Raw genomic sequence first — 19,988 nt, forward strand, 5'->3', positions numbered from 1 at the left:
CTGTTGGAATACCAGTTTTAATAGGAAATGCACATATCCTTGCACAATGTGTCTGTTAGAGGGTATTTTGGCATCGTGATAGCTAGGAGTGCTAAGCTGCTAGCCAGAGCCCAAAAAGAGCATAGGAAGGGATTGGCATGCAATTTGAGAGTACCAAAGACTAAAATGGCTGAACAAGAATTGAATTATTGTGAGATAGAGGATGTGACGTCACGCAACCGGAAGTAGAGCCGAAAAAGGGCATATGAAGAAATTGTCCTGCAATTTGAAAGTATCAAAGACTAAAATGGGTAAAAGAGAAGTAAATTAAGCAACTAGAAGCAACCAGAAGCAACTAACAGCAGCATCCGTGCTTTCGCATTACACCAATGCAGATTCTTCAGTGCTCTTTAATTTTATGCACATTTATTTATATGCATTTAATTTTATTTATGTGTGCATGGGGGGTGGTGAACAGGCATAAGTCTCCTGTATGCTAAATCTCGTTATTGAGTTGCAGTGGATGTTACATATAGAAAACAAGACATAGCTTAGGAAGCACTCAATGTCGACCTCTCTTTACTGGTGGCTGCACACCAAGTTGCAAAAAAAATGGCAAGAGCTATGTTTATGCCAGATTCTAGAAGCAGGCGAGTAATTGTGAATGAAAATGTGTCTGGCACTTGAGTTTTTTTATTGAGCATGAGTCCAGACACATATTTGACAGCAAAAGGTAAATTGCCTCCTGTGTGTATGCTGATTAGATACGCCAAACTGTTGCTTTTCTTGTCAGTGCTTTGCTTTCACACCTATAAAAAATCGTGGCTGGTCAATGTCACTTTGATGTGTTTCCTTGCTCTAAGCATCGCCTCTAAGAGTGGAAGTGATTCTGCTCATATCTTTGCAGTGTTATCATTTCTAAACATTTCACAAGCCCCTTGCTGTCACTGTGTACCACAGGTGGAGTCCTTCAGATGAAAACTTATTGGTGTTCAACGAACTACGAGCCAGATTAAACCCTAAGGGTACTGAGTGATTTCTCGCCTATTAATAGCAGATGTGTAACTATGGCATTTTTTTGTGCTTGTTTCTTTTTTATGCAGGTTGACATTGGGAATGGAGTAAAAGTTGAAAAGTCGACGATCGACCGCTTTGTTGTTCATCGTCAAGGGCTTCCGACAAAGTTTGCAAGAAGCCTGCTGAGGCAGGTGTTTACAGAGGAAGAGATGAAAGGAAAATCCTTGTTTGGGAAGGGCAGCAACGCCCATAAAGATGGCACACATAAGGACCCTTTGGACCCTGTGCGGCTCAACGCTGTGCTAGGTATGCATTTGGGGGTTTTTGTCATTCCTGACTTTTACTTTTTCTTCCGGAGTTCTGCACAGAACATTTAATGCATTGGTCAATGTATCAGTTCCCTATTGCAAGAACCAGCGTCTTCCAGTACGAAACCAGTAAGATTTTCGCGTTGGTTTTGCACTAGATCTGGGGGGGGGGGGGGGGTTGCAATACTCACTGGAGCAGTGACGGGAAGACACTGGTTGCACTGGTACGATGGGAGAAAAGCGCTGGGATTAGCTTTTTGAAGCTGGGTGTGTCGCTGGCATCCGCGATGCACTGGAAGAAGCTCTTTATGTGTGCTGGGGCCGCACTGGTCCTACCCAGTATAATCGGTGCGGCCCGCGGCATCGACCAGTTAGCATCCCTCAGGGGCCAACATGGGAACAGCGTACTCGCAATCGACCATCGGGGCGCATATGAAAAATATGGTTCAAGTAAGCACTTTTTGCTGCGAAGTCGTTGCGAACCTGTAAGAAAACAAAGGCAGTATTTTTTTTTTCTAGAGTTTCCATGTTTCAATAGGTCATTTCGAGAGAGACTACGATCGTCGCTCCTCTGATATCTCATGACACACTGAGGGTTAACATACAGCTAAAACTGGAATTGAATAATGTAGGCTACCAGGCATAACAAACTTCACAGCTGACCTTAAGGGCACTCTAACACAATGATTACTGCCAAAATGTTCAATAGGGGCTCAATCGCAGGCAAGCGTAGCCTGCACCGCGGCCCAGTATAAACAGCAAAAAGAAAAAAAAAATAAAACAAGGAAGAGAGTAGTTTACCAAGCGATGGGCCCATGGGAGAAAAAAACATGCAGCGCTTGTAATGCATAATATTTTGCGTGTTTCTCAAGCTTTTCCGCTCCTTCTTGCTCTGCGTATAAAGCAGCCGAGCCCTCGGTCATCGCAATGCTTCCCGAAATGTTTACATACAAGTAATTTTAGTTACATGCAAAATAGTGTCGTCGCTGCTGCACTTGCCGGTATTGAAGCTTGGTCGCACTTTTTTCCTTGAAGGTTTGTGCTACAGCTCCGTGTTCACTGAAAATTACGCCCACGGTAGCAGAGCAGCGTTGAAGAGTCGGCGCTGGTAAATTTGCCAGTGATATCACACTCCACATTTTAAAGTGATTCCAGTGCACAAAATAATGCGCATAGGCATCCAGAACATTAGTTGCTAGTCGTGAAAGTAGGCAGCAAGCTCCAATGATGAAGAAGTTGTAATTGTTAGAGCGGCAGCAATGGGGGGGGGGGGGGGCTGTAGACTACAAAACAGGAATTCCCAACCTTATAAATGCTGTGATGAAATCAAATGCAAAAATCTTTCAAAGGTTTCCAGTTCTTGGCATGGCCGAGTTGTTAGCGTAGTGAGCTAGATTAAGAGGTGCCGAGTTATAAACGCGCTAGGTGCTGCTCTTTTTTTTTTTTTTGCTTTTTAAGCTTTTTTTAATGTACTGGAAGTGCTTCGTTACTTTTTAGCTTTTAATTTTTATCCTAGGCCTTTTTTTCTCCGGGCGACCAGTACCACCAGTGCGGAGCGTTCCATTATGCCGCATCCCAGTGCGCCCAGTCTTCAGCGTCATACTGGGCCCATAATCAGGTATGGCGCTGGGGCACTGGGAACCAGTAGCGCTGGTTTTTGCAATAGGGCTGCGACTCCTGCAGGCATATATAACTTCACAAGTTGAGTCGTCCTTGTTCTCAAAGCTATCTGCAGTGCAAACAATAAATGGATGCATTTAATGTACGTGTTCTTCCATTAAATGAATTTTTTAGTGTCCATTATTTAGTGCATTTACTTCTTTTTTAGGTATTGTGTAGCGACTGTGCATTCGTGTGTATTACCTCTCTTTAGCAGTGTGTTGCTGGTATATAGTAGTTGTGAAGTTTGGTACTGTTGAAGTCATCTTTGCATGGGTGCAGTTTTGATTATTGAATCAGTTTTACAAACCTCTCACCCCTTTCATAGTGTTCACTGCTTTGTGCGGAGATCTATGATAATATGAGGAGATTTGTGAATTGAATCGATGCGGCATTAATTTTTTTTTTTTTTGCTACAGCCCAAGTGGCAAACCTTTTTTCTTTCTTGCAGGATTCACCTGCAGCCGATTCCCGACGGCAACAATGATACAGCTCAAGAACAGCCTGTCGTCGATGTTAAGTCGTGAAATTAAATAGAGGACACGTACTATGTGTGGGTCTATCTCTGCCAGCCAGGCAGCTTTTGTTTTGAAGGATTTATTATACAAGTTGCAAACAACATATGGGTATTTATATTTGCATGTTTGTTAGCAGCGACCAAAACATCGGTAGCCACTTTACACAACCCAAACAGTTAAACGTCCTGCTGCACTGGCAGTGTTTACAGGGAGCAAAATAGCCGTACAAGACATTAGGATGGCAACTGGTGAGCATTAAGGATTCAAATGCATAAGCTCCGTCATGACACAAAGTACACATTAGCCTGCCATCAGAAAAGCATGCATTAGGAACTCACTAGACTCACGGTGGCCAATATGGTTTTGAATGCCATTAGGAATGCATGAGGAAAGCTCACAAGACAGTCATGAGACATACAAATCAGTCTAATGTATAAAGTCAATGGAGTTTCTAAACACACACAGTGCATATTTTCTTAAGGGCGAGTTGTGAGGCAGCATTGTCCCATCGTCCGGAAATGCGCACATGCATTGGCAACCAGTTTCTCATCGAACACACACAGTCTTCGCCTTGCTGCAAAGCTCTACTACAACATGCAGAATGAAATACTGACTGTTTGGTACAGATGACCCACTCTGTACGCAGCACGCAACGATGAACGTTGAACCTGGGCCGACGACGCACCCATTTCGCGGATGAAAAACGCTTTGGTCTGAGCCATTTCTGAGCTTTGGGAAACTATGCAGCGGATAATAAATGGCCGAGAGGCCGTTAGAAACAAGTTAAAATATTATTATAAATGTTACACGTTTTTTCTTACGCTAGAAACAAAAACTGCATTCATTCCTGAGCTCGAATATTATGTTTACTTCCTACTAATTTGGAGTTCTGGCAGATCTTATTTTCTGTGTGCTAGTAATTTGCCTCACAGTTCGCAGGAGCCCTCATCATCGAGTTGATGCCGCTGGCAGTAGGCAGCTGCACGCGTTTTCTTCCAAGTTGCGCGACCAGTTGTACATAGACCTTGTATCCGCTGCGTAGTTGCCCAAAGATCAGGTATGGCTCAGACCGAAGCTTTTTCACCAGCGGGTTGGGTGCGTCATCGGCCCGGTTCAGCGTTCAACGTTGCATGCTGCGTACGAAGTGCGATATCTGTGTCAAACAGTCAGTATTTCGTTCTGCTGGTTGTGGCAGAGCGTTGCAGCAGTTACAGCAAGGCGAAGACTGTGTGTGCTCGATTAGAAACTGATTGCCGCTGTATGTGTGCATTTCCGGACGATGGGACAATGCTGCGTCACAGCTCGGCGGCTCGACTCGGCCTCCCAGGCACGTCGCAAAAGTGGTGGCTTGTTTTACGGATACACGTCTGCATGAGCGGCGTATCGCTGCATGTTTTAATTGAACGGTGAAGGTGAGATTTTATTGCCCTCAAGAAGCGTGTTGCATTGCTCAAAGCCTTCCGTTCCGCTCCTCTTGCGGCGTGTTTTTGCTATACTGCGTCGTATTACCGCACCAACGTTCGCTGAATGTGCTTTAGCTGTTATCACATGGATGCTCCTATTGTCAGTGGGATCTTTCTCATGAACATGTTAAATGCTTAAGTTGTAAATTTGTTGCCTGACATCAGCGACAAATGGAGCTCGATTAAAGAATGGATTCGTGAACAGGACTAGAATTTAGTTTAGGGAGCGAAGCTGTATCGCAGTTATTTTCACTTCTCAGGCGCATTAACTTCTGAATGGTAAAAATCGTCATTTGAATCTCTTACCTAAGCTCTTACAGCTGGGTGTTTTAACGCTAGCGTTAGAGATATTCCGCTCGTTTTTTTTTTTGTTGTTTTTTTTCTTTTGACACTAATGCGTGCTTTGTTTGTTCGCAAAATCTCCTACCTTTTTATAATCTCGCCGTGTCTCGTTTGGAGACCGAGGCTCAGATCATTTTGTTATCACGAGGCTTTCATGAAGACCATGACAGACGAATGGACGGTGGCCGCTTTCCTACAGTTCAAGGTTTGCATTGTCGTAACGCGTCTATGTAAGTAACCGTGAATTGATAAAGCCTGGCTTTCGATGCAGCACAGCTTCACTCATTATTGTCTTAGTGAAATCCGTAAAGCCATGTGATTCTTATCCATGTGCTTGCTGAACGCCCTTTACGTTCAAAAACGTGCCCGGAAAAATTGCTCCAGAGTGCGTTTACATGACGCGCGACGAAAGACTAGGCTAACGACGACGGAGCCAGAACGATGCACTGATAAGGTGGTTGAAGATGCCGTAAAATTTCAGTTAACGTAAATCTTCACAGTAGAAATCCATGTCAAGCTGACTGAACAGTTAGTGTCCATTTTTTCGCCTTATCCGAGTATCGTTCTGCCTACGTCGTCGTTGGCCATGTCTTTGGTTTAAAATAAAAAATCAAATTCCCCGCCAATAGTACGTCGCTGTGACGTCACGAGCTTTTGTGACGTCACAAGTCCCGTGTTTTCTTGCCGCACAGTTCGCAGGGAGCGCCAAGAAACGAAAGCCTCGCTCAGAGTCGACACGCTACCATGTACGCTTTCTACCAGTTGGCCACTCCGGGGCCCACTTAAATTCAAGATTTCGCTCCCAGAGCGGCAAATCACTTCTGCTCTTTCGCTCATAATTTTGGATGCGTTTTTTGTTGCCGCCATAGCAGCAATTGCAGAATGGCTTTGACAGTGCAGTGCAACTTTTTCTGCTGAAAAGATAAATATTGTTATTGATTACAGTGTAAAAAATATCCGTTACTTTAACGGCTACCCTCTCCTCAGTTTTGATGGAGCCTCGACGCATGGTCGACGTCAACAGAATAAACGGCGCCGCGGTGTTAAAGGGACACTAAAGAAACCTAAAGATGCTATGAAAATCTAATAAACTACATTTGGTAATACTGTCGCCGCATATCCGGCAGCAAAAAAATCTAATAATTGCTGAGATATTGCGATGAGAAGTTGAGGTATTTTTGTTGTTCCCGCCAGTCGAATTCACACTGTTTCCTCCGACTACGTATTCGGGTAGAGCGATGCTCACTTATGACGTAAGTGGAGACTCCGTGATTGCTAGCGAGCCGGCGCGTCCCGCGGCGTCGAGCATCCCTCAGGGGCCAACAAGGCAACAGCGTGCTCGCAATCGACCATTGGCTCACAATAAGTGACGGCCAGAGCCGAAATAAATAAAACGATGAAGAGAATAATTTACCGAACGATGGGCCCATAAATGAAGAAAAAATACATAGAGCACTTGTAATGCGCATACTTTACGTGTTTCTCAAGCTTTTGGGCTCCTTTCGCACTGCATATAAACAAACCGAACCCTCGGTCATCGCAACGCTTCCCGAAATGTTTACATACAAATAAGATTTATTTACCAGCAAAATCGTGTCCTCGCTGCTGCGCTTGCCAGTTTTGAAGCTTCGTCGCTCTTTTTTCCTTCAAGGTATGTGCTACAGCTCTGTGTTCAGCGAAAATTACGTCCACGGTAGCAGAGCATGACCAAAAAGCCGGCGCCCCTAAACTTGCCAGCGCTGTGAAATTCCACATGTTAAAATGGTTCCAGTGCGAAGGCATCCAGAACATTAGTTGCAAGTCTTGAGAGCAGGTAGCATGCTCCGATGGTCAAGAAGTCATTTTTAGACCGACAGCAATGGCATGTACACCTCGAAACATGTTCTATTATACATGTGGCGGTGACATAATATGCAGAACTATTTCGCGGCATCCTATGACTCGGCTACGCCGAGTCATTCTGCTTCCGGCTACCGTTTGGTGCGGACGCAGGATCATGAGCTCCCAAGGAGCGGCGATAGCGGCCGTGTCTGGCCGAGGTAATAGGTTCGCCAGTGGAGAAGACAAGGAATATGAGATAGTTTTGCCTATCCTGCCCACCGGAAGTGTTGTTTTAAATACTGTTTTTTTGCACGACGACGTGCGGGTTAGGCCCTACAGGGTCGAAGACTTTAGGGACGCCCTGGCCAATGTTGCTGTGCTCCCCGATGTCGTGTCGTTTGTGGGCTGTGGCCTGCGTGTAGGCTGTTACCTTCAGCAGCGCGGAAGAGGCAAAGAAACTGGCTGCCGTTAAGGAGATCGAGGTCAAGGGACGCCGCTGCATCGTCATTGACCCAGAAGCACAGCAAGTTAACCTTCGTCTGCATTGGATGCTGCACGGCGTTCTCGACGAGGACATCCGCACCGCTTTCGCGGCGTTTGGCGCCGTGACCGAAGTGACCCGAGGACGTTGATGCGTTGCTGGCATGAAAGATAAAGGATTAATTACGAGGACTGTGTCGATGAGCTGTCCCATCAGGTTCGAGTGGCTGGCGAGTTGGCCCTCGTGGTGGTGCCCGGGAGGCCTATGCGTGTGCCTGCGTTGCGGTGGAACAGGCCACGTTCGCCGTGACTGTAATTACGTTGGGCGCTGGAGCTCGCAGAACTATCGACGGAGTGTTTTCGCCAGCGTAATGCAGGTAAAGCAGCGTGTGCGAGCGCACGCGCGCGCGTGCGTTGCGTTGCAGTGTGCCAGGTGCTCCAAGTGCCGGCGCTATGGACACGCCGAGGCGGACTGGTCCGTACCTACGCGCCGGCTATCGGGCATGTAGCGGCAAGCGACTCTGCGGAGCTCATGGATGTCGTCGAGGCGGAAGAAGCAGGAAGTGGAGCAAGGGCTGGCTTTGGCGTACCGGAGCTGCACGACGAGATTGATTGTTAACAAATGTTTAGAGGACCCCATCAGTGTACAATGTTCCGTACGCCAGGACTGGCCCTTCAGCCCTCTTTTATTTTGCATCTATATGGAGACCAACAATGCAAACTCGGGGGCCAGTTGGTTGATCATTCTGTGGAATACTGCGCTACTTGATAGACAGAGACAAATTCGTGTGTCGTCTTCCATTTGTCCTCTGTCTATCAAGTAGCGCAGTATTCCACAGTATATAGAGACCCTTTGTTTGAAAATACTCAAGAATAATAGCATTTAGGGATTCAGTGTAGAAGCAGCCGAAGTAAAGCTGTTAGCTTATGGAGACGACATGGCTGTTTTTAGAGATGATGAGGGGTGCATATGGCAAGCTGTGAAGTGTTTGCGCGAATTCAGTCGCGTCACCGGTAGAGGAGTTAACTGGTCGAAATTCCTTGGACTTTGGCATGGAAGGTGGCCATCTACGCCTGAAAGATTTGCCAGTGTGCCTCGAACGACGACCTTAGATAGGTACTTGGGAGTTCCGCTCATGGCTTACCGTGAGAGTAGAGGATAAAGAGATAAAGGACAAAGCTGAAAAAAAAAGTGGAGAGGCACCAACCTAACAATTTTTGCAAGGGACACAACTTTACAAATGGTTCTTTATCAGTAAGCTCTGGTATGTTATGCAGGTGTTGCACTCTCCTCGGTTAAATATTCTGAAGCTGCACAGGAATTTCGCTGTATTTGTCTGGGCGTCTGAATAGGAGCGCTGCAGCCGGACGAGTAAAAAATGGTGGGCTAGGATTAGGTCACCTGTTTTTGCGACAGCTGGTCAGTCGTTTTTTTCTTTTTAGAGATACGACCGGACCCTTTCTTACTCACCGTATGCCAAGTCGGACTGAGGCGGCTGGTACCGGAGTACGTTGTTTCAACGGAAGACTTTTCCGCAGGGATTAGAGGCTTTTATACAGAAGTCGTAGCAAGTGTTCGGTTACTTTCAGCGCAGTTTTCAAATGATTATTTGTCTACAGTAAAACGAAAGACTTTGTATCGTGCATTGTCTGACATTATGTTCCCTGTGCCTTTGTACAGGGCCTTGTACGATGGAGGCCCAGGTGCAGATGTTTTAAAAAGGGTAAAAAGAATGCAGGTGACGCCAGGAGCAAAAACCTTTTTTAAATTGCACACCGGAACCTTGCCCGTGAAAACATTTTTGGAGAAAAAGGGATTGTTCATACCCTGGGGATCACACTGTTTAATATGCAGGAGGCCAAAAACCATAGACCATGTTTTTTTACACTGTGGGAAGGAGTATATTTTTGGGACGTATTGCAAAGAACGCGAATGAAAGATTTTCGGCTAGACCCGCACAGGATTCGGTACTTATGCGTAGAAAGTGAGGATGGGGCACCATTTGATTTAATTATGCTCATGGGCCTCCACTGTAATGGCGCTCAAGAATGGCGGGTTACCATTGCGATAGAGATGCACGGCCTGCCAAAATTTATTTTCGGGAAAGCGTGGTCAGGCTTTGGCAATCCAGAAAGCTGCAGCAGAACCTCCCGAGTGGCTCTCAAGGCTAGAGCCTTTGTTGTCTATGCATGAATTTTAGTGTGTCATATGTAAATAGCGTATGTAAATAGCATTTCAATGATTTTTGTTGTTTGTTCTCGTGTCAAGACCAGGCAATAAAGAAAAAAAAGAACTTCGTATTGCAGAGTGGTTAGCGCCGAACGTTACGGAGCAAGCAGTGGCGAGTTCGAATCCTGGTGGTGGAACTTTTTTTTTCTACAAATTGCCTTTTTAATTACCTTTTTAATGTTTTTGTGGTGCTTCGTATCCGAGGCCCTTTTTTCGCCTGGCGACCAGCGCAATAGGCAAGGAGGCCATAGGGGAACAATGACATTCGGAATAAGATGGCAAGTATGTGTTTTTGTTTACGATGTCTGCAAATAGTACGTTGAAGCTCTTGTTGCCACAGTATGTGGGACAGATGTGCCATGATTTAGTAAAGAATTGAATGATAATGCGTTTTTCCTTTGACACTTAGCATATGTATGCATTTCGTGGCGTACATAGCTGCAATCGAGCGGTCAGGTCAGGGTTAACGGGAGCTCGCAGCCGAAGTTGCGACGGCGGCGATATGCTGGCTCAGAAGTGTGAACGAAGGAGCGTGTCGGCGGCAGCGGATTTCGCTCGCTCGCGCCTCCGAATGCTCAAATGTGATCGAGCCAGGCGCATCTGCTGCTCCAATCTTGTAAATCAGGCGCTGCAGATCCAAAATTGCAGGAAGTGCCTGAGCCGGAACATAACCGAAACTGAAGTGGGCGCCTGTGGCGCCTTCAAATATACTTTTGTATTTGCCTTGCAACGTTTACGTTGTCTTTTCGCCGTCGTTTACGTATGATAAAAGTCTGTTATCATATTCGAGACAAAACCTACGACCGAATTCAAACGGGCGAAGTAATTCGCATTTGTCAGCCTCCAGGATCCCTAGCGCGTCACGTGATTTGTTGCTGCGAGTTTCGATTGTGGCAGCGATAAATGTATTGCTGTTCTTCCTTTTTACTACCTTATAACAGCTCTGTAATCGGGAATTTGCATTCTATCAATGCAAGCCCACTTCAGTTTTCTCTTTAGCGTCCCTTTAAGTAACGGGAGAGGAGAACAGGCCAGGAGTCCTAAAAAAATAAACACAATGCGCGCAGCGATATGGCGTGTTCATTCGCTGCTGTTTGGTTACGTCACACAACCCGTGATCAGCAATTGAGCTATCGCATTATAGTTGCGTTTCGCTCCGCGTCGGGCGAGACAAACGTGCTGCTGGCTACTGCTTGCGACGTCAGCGGCTGCAGGGATTTCTTGACGTCTGCTTTACCGTTTTCGTCGATTTCCCGGTCTTCTTTGTATGATTGTGTGTGTCTGGCCATTTTGTTCTGCGCTTTGCACAATGGCGGCGAGGCTCGGAGTCTGCCACGCACATGGACCTGCAGTCTCCGACCCAGTCCGCCTGATTACGGTAAGTGTACTGAGTGTTTTCTATTTACTCGAGGAAGACTTTGTGGAGCTTGTGGTGTAGGATACAAGCGTGTGCGCCGAGCTTAAGCGAAACATGCATCTGAAGGCAGCCAGCGCGCACTCGCACCGTGCTCCACATGACGACAGATGGTCGTGCGCTAGCATTCGTTAAAGGAAATTTGTAGGCAAGAGGTATTTGTATAGCGAATATGCATTTTTCGCGCTTGTTTGCGCAAAGTTAGTCTGGTTTGGTTAGCGCGGCTTGAGGTCACAAAGCGACTTTGGATTTGGGAGATGCCGTACGTATAATGGAAGGCTCGGAATAATATTCACCAACCGCTGTTCATTAATGCGTGCACTGGCATTGCACAGTACACAGGCCCCTTGCGCGTTTTGCTTCCATCGAAGTCTGGAGCGTTCATCGCTACAGCGCCTTCGGCATCAAGTGCGTTGCGCAAATACACGGAACATCGAGCCGAAGTACTCGCGGAAGCGAGCCCGACCGCGCCGGCAGCGTTACGATTTGGATTAGGAAGGAGTTGCTGCGGAGATGAGGTTGCTGAATAATTGTGTGAATTGCATGTAAGCGAACCGCACACAGCAAACAATTGTACACCTTTAAGGGTGCTAAAAGGGTGCTCCTGCAAAATACACCCACTGGCACGCCTTTCTAGCACCCTAATTTTGATGTATACTTCACTTCACTTCACTTTATTCACCTTAAAGGCCCCCTTCCGGGGGTATTACATAAGGGGTGGGTTAATATATACAACAATAATAAATACATGTCATTGCCTTACGATAAAAGTAGTTATAGCATGTAAAAAAGAAGATGGGCACATGATAGTGGCGACGTTGGTGGGGAGGGCATTCCAGTCCACAGCAGTGCGGGGGAAAAAGGAACCTGAAAAAGTTGCAGTACGAGATAGGGGCCGGGCAATCTGAAACGGATGTGCAGTGCGGTGAGATATGCGGGTCGGATGAGTAATGTAAGGTGTTTGATTCAGAGTGCTGTGGTACAACTTATGGAGTAAACAAAGGTTCGCGATGCGTCGGCGAGCTTCGAGGCTTTCGAGACCGGAAATATTCTTCAGAGATGAAACGCTGATGGTATACGAATATGCAGAATGAACGAAGCGGATGGCGCGGTTTTGGACTGATTCAAGTGCATTTGTTAGGTACATTTGGTGAGGGTTCCAGATGGGACTAGCGTACTCAAGTTTAGGTCTGATAAGTGTTTTATAAGCCAGAAGTTTAACGTGCTGCGGTGCATGACGAAGATGACGTTTTAGGAAACCTAGAGATCTGTTGGCAGAGGATATGATTGTGGTGATGTGTGTTCGCCAAGAAAGATCGCTAGACAGGGTTACACCGAGGTACTTAAAGGATTGAATGCTTTCTATGGGTGAATTATCAACTGTATATGAAAACATAAGGGGGTTGTAATGACGTTGGAATGAGACGAGTTTGCATTTTTTGGCGATTAGCGTCATTAACCAATTGTTACACCATTCATGGACACAGGTAAGGTCATTCTGAAGGGCCATTTGATCACAAATGTTAGTAACGGTACGATAAATTACACAGTCATCGGCGCAAATGCGAATATTACATGATACTTGTAGTGTCAAATCATTAATGTAAATTAAGAACAAAAGCGGGCCGAGCACAGATCCCTGCGGAACGCCGGATGTTACAGGCAGGGTGCCTGAGCTGTGATTGTTAATAGAAACAAACTGAGATCGGTTAGCAAGGAATTCTTTAATCCACTCTAGAACATTGGGGTTTAAATTTAAAAGGGCAAGCTTTAGTAATAGGCGTTGGTGTGGTACCTTGTCAAATGCCTTTGCGAAATCTAAGAATAATGCATCGGTCTGCAGGTTGCGGTCAAGGTTACTATGCAAGTCAAAAGTGAAAATTGCCAATTGGGTTTCGCAGGAGAGACCCTTGCGAAACCCATGTTGAGCCGGATGAAGGAAGTTGTGGCAATCTAGAAAATTTATTACATGAGAATAGATGACATGTTCCATGATTTTACAAGGTACGCTTGTTAAGGAGATGGGGCGATAATTTAGTGGAGAGTCCTTTGTACCTGACTTGTAGGCCGGAATGACCCTCCCCACCTTCCAGTCGGCCGGTAGGGTTCCTGTTGAAAGCGATTGAGAAAACAACACTGAAAGATAAATGGCTGAGGTGTGTTTCGTGTTTTTAAGCACTTTAGAGTTTATTTCGTCCACTCCTGGGGCTGATGAAAGTTTAATTCTGTCAATATGGTTTATGATGCCTTGCACAGTAATTTCGATGGGTGACATTGCTGGTAATGATACGCTAGGCGGGGTAGGCAATGAGGAATCAGTTTCATCTGTGAAGACGGAAACAAACGCACGGTTAAATATGTCAGCACATTCGTCATCAGTGGCTTCCTCGCCCGCGGCACTTGTAAGAGCGGTGGGGCACGTTGCTTGCGGGTTTATTATTTCCCAAAACCTCCTGGGGTTGTTTTTTAGGATATTTGGTAGGTCATTGTGAAGAAAAGCACGTTTGGCGGAGCAAACTGCAGCATAATAAGAGTCCTCAGCTGCGTGGTACCGTTCCCATGCTTCAGCACTTGAGTTCCGTTTTGCTGTACTATAAAGTCGTTTTTTTCTTCTTTCTAATCTTTTCAGATTGTGTGAGAACCACGGTTTCTGGCGGTTTGCGCGAAAGCTGATACAGGGAATAAATTTGTTTGTTAGTTCGTTTATCTTGTTTTTGAAAAGTGACTAGTTATCAGTAAGAGACCGGAGATGAAACGTGGATTGAAAACAGGGCAGAAAAGCTTCGTTGTTGATTGCTTGGTAGTTTCCTTTGTCGTACAGGCGGATGGTTTTCTTGAACGCGGGATGCGGGCGAGAATTTGAACGTGGAATGAATAACTCTATGATCACTGATCTCACGCAAGTAAGTAATCGAGGATAAGCTTTCAGGGCTGTTGGTTAGTATTAAATCCAGGATGTTTGAAGATCCTTGGGTAACCCGAGTCGGTTCAAGCACCATTTGCCTGAAGTTGAAATTTAAGCAAACATCTACAAAGTTTCTTGCTTCAGAGTTACCAGCTGTTAATGGACCTACGTTTTGCCAATTTATACTCGGGAAGTTAGTCTCCAAAGAGAAGCAGTTGAGCATTGGGGTGTTTCGTAGTATTGGACCAGAACATCGTTTAGTTTAGGTGCAAAACCGGGATTGCTGTTAGGGGCCCTGTAGCACACGCCAAGCAGAACGGTTTGCGGTGGAGCGTTGCAATTTAACCATAATATTTCCAGATCTGAAGTAATGTTAACAACGGAACATGCTATTTGGTTGTTAATGGCAATAAGCACACCTCCTCCACGTGTGCCTTGACGATCTTTACGGTACACAGTAAAATTGGGTAAGTCATCTAAAACTTCATTATCACTGATGTCGCTTGTTAGCCATGTTTCCGTTAGGATTAATACGTTGCTGCCGGAAGATAAAAAGAGATTCGACAAGGCCTCGCGCTTTGGAAGGAAACTGCGAGCATTAGTGTAGATTATGGATAAGGAAAGGTTATCTCGAAGGTTAGTCCGCGGCTGCTTGCGCGCTTTCCGACGGCGAAAGGATTCCCATGTGATTTCTTCAACTGATTGTGAACCTTGGTCGAAAATAAACCGTTTGGGTCCCATGTGTAGCGTTTTGTATCGGAGGGAAAATGGTCCAGACTTAGCTCTAGCAAAAGCCACAAGGTGCTTCCGTGCATTTCGAACGGGTCGAGAAAAATCTTCTCCAATACTAAAATCAGTGTCTTTAAGCTTAGGGCCTTCGGAGAGTATGATTCCTTTTGTTTTGAAAGATGACAATTTCACTATTATTGGTCTTTGGCGGTCTGTGCTGTGGCGGCCAAGGCGGTGTGCGCGCTCTGTCTTTAGGCTGGATTACCAGATTGAGGCTGTCAAGGCAGTGCTGAGTGATAATTTTTTCTGATTGCTCGTAAGATTCTTTATCATTTGGGTCAGGAAGCCCATAGAACACTAAGTTATTTCTTCTCGAGCAGTTCTCGAGATCATCGAGGTGTGTATCCAACTCAGAAAGCTGCAAAGTCATTCTATCTGTGTTGGATTGAAGGGTTTCTACTTCTGTTCGCAGGGTGTTAAGACATTCACATTTGGTTTCAAGATCAGCGATTCGATTGCTTAGAGCAGATATTGTTTTATCTGTTGCTACTAGTTGATTTTTGAGGTCATGTATTTCAGTGATAAGTTGTGATTGTCCGGCGGACAACTTTTGTAGTTCGCTCAAAACTGCATCAAGGCCACCTGGTCCCGGGTTGCTTTCTACATCACCCGACAGCACTAGTAAAGCGCGAATGACATCGACACATTCGGCGGCAAGACAAAAGCAACACTGCGGGCTCGGCAGCTGTACCAGGCAATAATTACTAGTTTTCTTAGTGAAAAGCGTATATGGACCACCAACCTGCATGGCGAACATAAGCGGATTAGCGGCCCGTGCGGAGGCACAGCCGCAGAGCCCACAGTGTGCCGAAGGTGGGTGTCGCTGCTTTATAGGTAAGACGTACGGTGCTGTCGGTGACGATGGTGCTGCGGAGGTAGTTTCGTTGGTCCAGCGTTCCAGAGGTGGCGCTGCCGGGGGTTTCCAATTGTCAGTGGCGACTAGGTGTAGTGCACCAAGTTCGCTTTCTTGATGGGGCGTCCGGATGACTGCTGTGTAGCCAGATGTCCCTGCCGTCCAGGCTGGCAGAAGAACAAACGTGACGATTTGGACAATGACCTGCATGGCGAACATAAGCGGATTAGCGGCCCGTGCGGAGGCACAGCCGCAGAGCCCCAGGGTGCCGAAGGTGGGTGTCGCTCCTTTATAGGTAAGCCGTACGGTGCTGTCGGTGACGATGGTGCTGCGGAGGTAGTTTCGTTGATCCAGCGTTCCAGAGGTGGCGCTGCCGGGGGTTTCCAATTGTCGGTGGCGACTAGGTGTAGTGCACCAAGTTCGCTTTCTTGATGGGGCGTCCGGATGACTGCTGTGTAGCCAGATGTCCCTGCCGTCCAGGCTGGCAGAAGAACAAACGTGACGATTTGGACAATGACCTGCATGGCGAACATAAGCGGATTAGCGGCCCGTGCGGAGGCACAGCCGCAGAGCCTAAAACCCCTCAATAAACTAAAAGTACCGCCAACATGTGAAGTTTGCCGCCCGCCTCCTCTCCTGCGCTCTCCTTCGTCGTTCGACCCTCTCATTGGTCGAGCGCCGTCACGTGCGCGCGCGCGCTTTTTTTTTTTTTTTTGCTGGGCGTGCAGCTTCCTCCTTTCCAGCGGGGCGGGCGGCGCGCGCGCGGCACATATCGCCGTGTGTTTTGCTGCCACGCGGACTGCTACTAAATCGTTCCCGCTGGCTATTTAATTTTTTTTCAAGCATGTTGCGCTCTTTGGCCGGCGGCTGATAGAAGCACGGTGGTGAAGGCGAGTTCAACCAACTCAGACATCGCCTACAAATGGTGTCGCGCACTGACAGTTGAAAACGGAACCGTTTCAGCGCAAAATATAAAAAAACTGCTACCACGCTTCTCAAGTTTCACGGTAGCTTACAATTCAGTTCAACCTGCAAAGAAACCACACAGACTGCAGCTTCCGCAGCCTAGTTAATTTTTTTTTTCAAGTATGTTGCGCACTTTTGTCAATGGCTGACGGACTCAAGGAGGTGAAGGCGAATTAAATCGACGCCAAAATCGTGTACGTATGGTGACACACCATGGCAGCTGAACACGGCACCGTCTCAACGCAAATATAAAAAAAAAAATAACTGCTACCTCCCTCCCCAAGTTTACCGGTAGCTCACAAGTCAATCAAAGCTGCAAAGACTCCACACAGACTGCAGCTTCCGCCGCCTATAGTTAATTTGATCTGCAGCTGAAGTTGAAAACACATGGACGACAGCTGCTGCCACACTTCTCAAGTTTACCGGCAGCTCGCAATCCAGTCAACGCTGCAAAGAAACCATACACAGACTGTTCTAAAATTGTTCCCCTCCGCCGCCTAGTTACAAATTTTATAAAGCATGCCGCTGAGAGTGGCCAAATGTGACGAACTACGGACACACGGAGATGACGGCGAGTTGAACCAACGCCGAAATCGCGCATATGTGGTGTATGGCACTCACAGCTGAAACTATTCTGGCGGGAAATCTCTGTCAGCATTCGGTAATTATGTTTCAGCAGTGAGTAATATTTTAACCTGAACACATTGCGACAAAATGCAAGGCTCTGGTGAGACCCGGCGCACGGCCGCCTCGATCGGCGCGCGCGCGGCGCTGATCGAGACGGCTGTGAAGGGCGCCTGCTCCGGAGAGCGCGCGCTAGTCGCGCACCCCGTAGGTGGAGCCACGGTCGAAATGCGAGAGGAGGAGCGGCGCCGCCAGAGGAGGAGAGAGGAGATGGCGCTACTTTTAGTTTATTGAGGGGTTTTAGCAGAGCCCACAGTGTGCCGAAGGTGGGTGTCGCTCCTTTATAGGTAAGCCGTACGGTGCTGTCGGTGACGATGGTGCTGCGGAGGTAGTTTCGTTGGTCCAGCGTTCCAGAGGTGGCGCTGCCGGGGGTTTCCAATTGTCGGTGGCGACTAGGTGTAGTGCACCAAGTTCGCTTTCTTGATGGGGCGTCCGGATGACTGCTGTGTAGCCAGATGTCCCTGCCGTCCAGGCTGGCAGAAGAACAAACGTGACGATTTGGACAATGACCTGCATGGCGAACATAAGCGGATTAGCGGCCCGTGCGGAGGCACAGCCGCAGAGCCCCAGGGTGCCGAAAGTGGGTGTCGCTCCTTTATAGGTAAGCCGTACGGTGCTGTCGGTGACGATGGTGCTGCGGAGGTAGTTTCGTTGGTCCAGCGTTCCAGAGGTGGCGCTGCCGGGGGTTTCCAATTGTCGGTGGCGACTAGGTGTAGTGCACCAAGTTCGCTTTCTTGATGGGGCGTCCGGATGACTGCTGTGTAGCCAGATGTCCCTGCCGTCCAGGCTGGCAGAAGAACAAACGTGACGATTTGGACAATGACCTGCATGGCGAACATAAGCTGATTAGCGGCCCGTGCGGAGGCACAGCCGTAGAGCCTAAAACCCCTCAATAAACTAAAAGTAGCGCCAACATGTGAAGTTTGCCGCCCGCCTCCTCTCCTGCGCTCTCCTTCGTCGTTCGACCCTCTCATTGGTCGAGCGCCGTCACGTGCGCGCGCGCGCTTTTTTTTTTTTTTGCTGGGCGTGCAGCTTCCTCCTTTCCAGCGGGGCGGGCGGCGCGCGCGCGGCACATATCGCCGTGTGTTTTGCTGCCACGCGGACTGCTACTAAATCGTTCCCGCTGGCTATTTAATTTTTTTTCAAGCATGTTGCACTTTTTGGCCGGCGGCTGATAGAAGCACGGTGGTGAAGGCGAGTTCAACCAACTCAGACATCGCGTACAAATGGTGTCGCGCACTGACAGTTGAAAACGGAACCGTTTCAGCGCAAAATATAAAAAAACTGCTACCACGCTTCTCAAGTTTCACGGTAGCTTACAATTCAGTTCAACCTGCAAAGAAACCACACAGACTGCAGCTTCCGCAGCCTAGTTAATTTTTTTTTCAAGTATGTTGCGCACTTTTGTCAATGGCTGACGGACTCAAGCAGGTGAAGGCGAATTAAATCGACGCCAAAATCGTGTACGTATGGTGACACACCATGGCAGCTGAACACGGCACCGTCTCAACGCAAATATAAAAAAAAGATAACTGCTACCTCCCTCCCCAAGTATACCGGTAGCTCACAAGTCAATCAAAGCTGCAAAGACTCCACACAGACTGCAGCTTCCGCCGCCTATAGTTAATTTGATCTGCAGCTGAAGTTGAAAACACATGGACGACAGCTGCTGCCACACTTCTCAAGTTTACCGGCAGCTCGCAATCCAGTCAACGCTGCAAAGAAACCATACACAGACTGTTCCAAAATTGTTCCCCTCCGCCGCCTAGTTACAAATTTTATAAAGCATGCCGCTGAGAGTGGCCAAATGTGACGAACTACGGGCACACGGAGATGACGGCGAGTTGAACCAACGCCGAAATCGCGTATATGTGGTGTATGACACAGCTGAAACTATTCTGGCGAGAAATCCCTGTCAGCATTCGGTAATTATGTTTCAGCAGTGAGTAATATTTTAACCTGAACACATTGCGACAAAATGCAAGGCTCTGGTGAGACCCGGCGCACGGCCGCCTCGATCGGCGCGCGCGCGGCGCTGATCGAGACGGCTGTGAAGGGCGCCTGCTCCGGAGAGCGCGCGCTAGTCGCGCGCCCCGTAGGTGGAGCCACGGTCGAAATGCGAGAGGAGGAGCGGCGCCGCCAGAGGAGGAGAGAGGAGATGGCGCTACTTTTAGTTTATTGAGGGGTTTTAGCAGAGCCCACAGTGTGCCGAAGGTGGGTGTCGCTCCTTTATAGGTAAGCCGTACGGTGCTGTCGGTGACGATGGTGCTGCGGAGGTAGTTTCGTTGGTCCAGCGTTCCAGAGGTGGCGCTGCCGGGGGTTTCCAATTGTCGGTGGCGACTAGGTGTAGTGCACCAAGTTCGCTTTCTTGATGGGGCGTCCGGATGACTGCTGTGTAGCCAGATGTCCCTGCCGTCCAGGCTGGCAGAAGAACAAACGTGACGATTTGGACAATGACCTGCATGGCGAACATAAGCGGATTAGCGGCCCGTGCGGAGGCACAGCCGCAGAGCCCACCTATTCATATATTGAGATATAGGTTGCAATTTCTGTTCTGTTA

General features: G+C 47.6%; 1 protein-coding gene and 1 pseudogene across 1 annotated transcript; one reads left to right on the forward strand and one right to left on the reverse strand.

The window, feature by feature from the left end:
- The first annotated feature begins 948 nt into the window (after nt 1-948).
- On the forward strand, nt 949-3,500 carry LOC146200796 (uncharacterized). The gene is made up of 2 exons (XM_084592979.1): nt 949-1,302; nt 3,415-3,500. Exons 1-2 carry the CDS (start codon nt 1,047-1,049, stop codon nt 3,498-3,500), a joined length of 342 nt encoding a protein of 113 aa, XP_084449105.1. The 5' UTR covers nt 949-1,046.
- A 10,816-nt stretch (nt 3,501-14,316) lies between these two features.
- Nucleotides 14,317-15,749, reverse strand: LOC146200797 (uncharacterized; annotated as a pseudogene).
- Between the last annotated feature and the right edge of the window lie 4,239 nt (nt 15,750-19,988).

This window comes from Amblyomma maculatum, chromosome 2, assembly GCF_055883805.1.
Source record: "Amblyomma maculatum isolate TAMU_Amacu chromosome 2, ASM5588380v1, whole genome shotgun sequence".
Classification (NCBI taxonomy): domain Eukaryota; kingdom Metazoa; phylum Arthropoda; class Arachnida; order Ixodida; family Ixodidae; genus Amblyomma; species Amblyomma maculatum.

Bases quoted from the DNA above. Each gene is read 5' to 3' on its own strand.
- LOC146200796 (XM_084592979.1), top strand. From the start codon at position 1,047: ATGGCATTTTTTTGTGCTTGTTTCTTTTTTATGCAGGTTGACATTGGG. The intron at 1,303-3,414 runs GTATGCATTTGG...TCTTTCTTGCAG, and splicing joins GCGGCTCAACGCTGTGCTAG to GATTCACCTGCAGCCGATTC.